The sequence below is a fragment of the Vicia villosa genome, linkage group LG5, assembly GCF_029867415.1.
Source record: "Vicia villosa cultivar HV-30 ecotype Madison, WI linkage group LG5, Vvil1.0, whole genome shotgun sequence".
In the NCBI taxonomy this organism is placed as follows: domain Eukaryota; kingdom Viridiplantae; phylum Streptophyta; class Magnoliopsida; order Fabales; family Fabaceae; genus Vicia; species Vicia villosa.
The window spans coordinates 84,634,232-84,636,694 of NC_081184.1; the positions used below are offsets into that span (position 1 = coordinate 84,634,232).

The 2,463-nt window shown below is 39.6% G+C and overlaps 1 protein-coding gene across 1 annotated transcript; it reads left to right on the plus strand.

Annotated features, from left to right (window-relative positions):
* The first annotated feature begins 283 nt into the window (after nt 1–283).
* LOC131604928 (uncharacterized) lies at nt 284–1,255 on the plus strand. The gene has a single exon (XM_058877343.1). It carries the CDS (start codon nt 284–286, stop codon nt 1,253–1,255), a length of 972 nt encoding a protein of 323 aa, XP_058733326.1.
* Nucleotides 1,256–2,463: the final 1,208 nt, after the last annotated feature.

Consider the following 2,463-nt stretch of genomic DNA (forward strand, 5'->3'; position numbering starts at 1 on the left):
GTTAGATGGACCAATCGATCCAAGGCTTCAGAACCCAACCATGTATCAGAAACCTGATAAAGCGACTGAAAAACCAAGAGAACAACCTGAAACTGAAAAGGAGGATGAGAATGAAGAGGCATCTGAAAAAGAGAAACCTTACGTGCCTCCCCCACCATATAAACCACCGATTCCATATCCTTAAAGACTTGCTAAGTCTAAGAATGAGGGCGAATTTAAGAAATTCGTAGAGCTTCTGAAACAACTAAATGTTACCATTCCTTTTACAGAAGCTATTACCCAAATGCCCTCATATGCTAAGTTCTTAAAGGATATCTTATCCAACAAGAAAAAGATAGTAGAAAACGAAACTGTTACCCTATCTGCTGAGTGTAGTGCTATCATTCAAAACAACATGCCTCCTAAACTAAAAGACCCTGGTAGCTTCTCTATACCTTGTGTAATTGGGAAATTCGTAATAGACAAAGCCTTATGTGATTTAGGAGCCAGTGTTAGTTTAATGCCTTTATCTATTTGTGAAAAACTCAAATTAGGTGAACTAAGACCAACAAGAATGTCATTGCAATTAGCTGACCGATCTGTCAAGTTTCCCGTAGGAATGCTTGAAAATGTACCTGTTCGTATAGGACAATTCTATATTCCTACTGACTTCATAATAATGGACATTAAAGAGGACCCTAATATCCCTATTATACTAGGAAGGCCATTCTTAGCAACTGCTGGTGCCATTATAGATGTGAAGAAAGGAAAGTTAACCTTCGAGGTCGGAGAAGAAAAAGTAGAGTTCATCCTCTCCCAATTCTTCAAGGCCCCAGCCATAGATGATTCCTGTTGTTTCTTGGACGTTATTGATGAATGCGTTAAAGAAATGGAGAAACAACAAAACACCTATTCTGAAGTGTTGAAAATACCAATGCCACCTATTTTCGAGGACGATAACTGGCGTGAGGAATACCAAGATAATAATCTGAGTGAATGCCTAGCATTAACCCCTGATCCTATTCCTTGCCCTAAGAAACCTGCTATAGAACTTAAAACACTACCCAAATATTTAAGGTATGAATTCCTAGATGAAGAACTTGAACGACCTGTTATAGTAAACGCTGACCTTGGACAGATTGAAATTGAAAAGTTACTCAATGTCCTTAGGAAATATCCGACCGCTTTAGGCTATAACATATCTGATCTAAAGGGAATAAGCCCCTCTATCTGCATGCATCGCATTATGCTCGAGGATGACAGTAAGACCTCGTGAGAACATCAAAGACGAATCAATCGGATTCTAAGCGATGTAGTGAAAAAGGAAGTTCAAAAGGTGTTAGAAGCAGGAATCATATACCCTATATCTGATAGTAAGTGGGTAAGCCCTGTACATGTCGTACCCAAGAAAGGAGGTGTCACTGTCATTACAACCCCTAAAGGCGAATCAATAGCGCAACGCACTCAAACTGGATGGCGAATGTGTATTGACTACAGAAAACTCAACAAAGCCACTCGAAAGGATCATTTTCCTTTACCTTTCATTGACCAAATGCTCGAACGACTGGCTAAACACTCCCATTTCTGCTATTTATATGGTTACTCAGGATTCTTTCAAATACCTATCCACCCTGATGACCAAGAAAAGACGACGTTCACCTGTCCTTATGGCATATTCGCTTACAGACGAATGCCGTTCGGATTGTGTAACGCACCCGGGACATTTCAAAGATGCATGATGTCGATCTTTGCTGATTTTCTCGATGCCATGATGGAAGTATTCATGGATGATTTCTCCGTATGTGGAGAAAGTTTTGAAGGATGTCTTTCGAACCTGGAGATGGTACTTAAACGATGCGTAAGTGTCAACTTAGTACTAAATTGGGAAAAATGCCATTTCATGGTAAGACAAGGAATCGTACTTGGACACATCGTGTCTGATAAAGGAATTGAAGTTGATAAAGCTAAGATCGAAATCATTGAAAACCTTCAACCCCCGAAAAGTGTTAGAGAAATACGGAGTTTTCTAGGACACGTTGGTTTCTACCGCCTTTTCATAAAAGATTTCTCTAAAATAAACAAACCATTGACTGAGCTACTAATGAAGGACGCGGAATTCATATTTGATGATAAATGTCTAAACGCCTTTCAAACTCTTAAACAAGCACTGATAACCGCACCAATCATGCAACCACCTAACTGGAACGAACCATTCGAAATTATGTGCGATGCTAGTGACTACGTTGTAGGAGCTGTCCTAGGACAGAGAAAAGATAAGAAACTTCATGTTATATACTACGCCAGTAGAACCTTAGATCGTGCACAAATGAACTATGCCACAACAGAGAAGGAACTCTTAGTTGTGGTATTCGCGTTAGATAAATTTCGATCCTACTTAGTAGGAGCGAAAATCATAATCTATACCGACCATGCCGCTATTAGATACCTATTAACCAAAAAGGATGCCAAACCAAGACTCCTTAG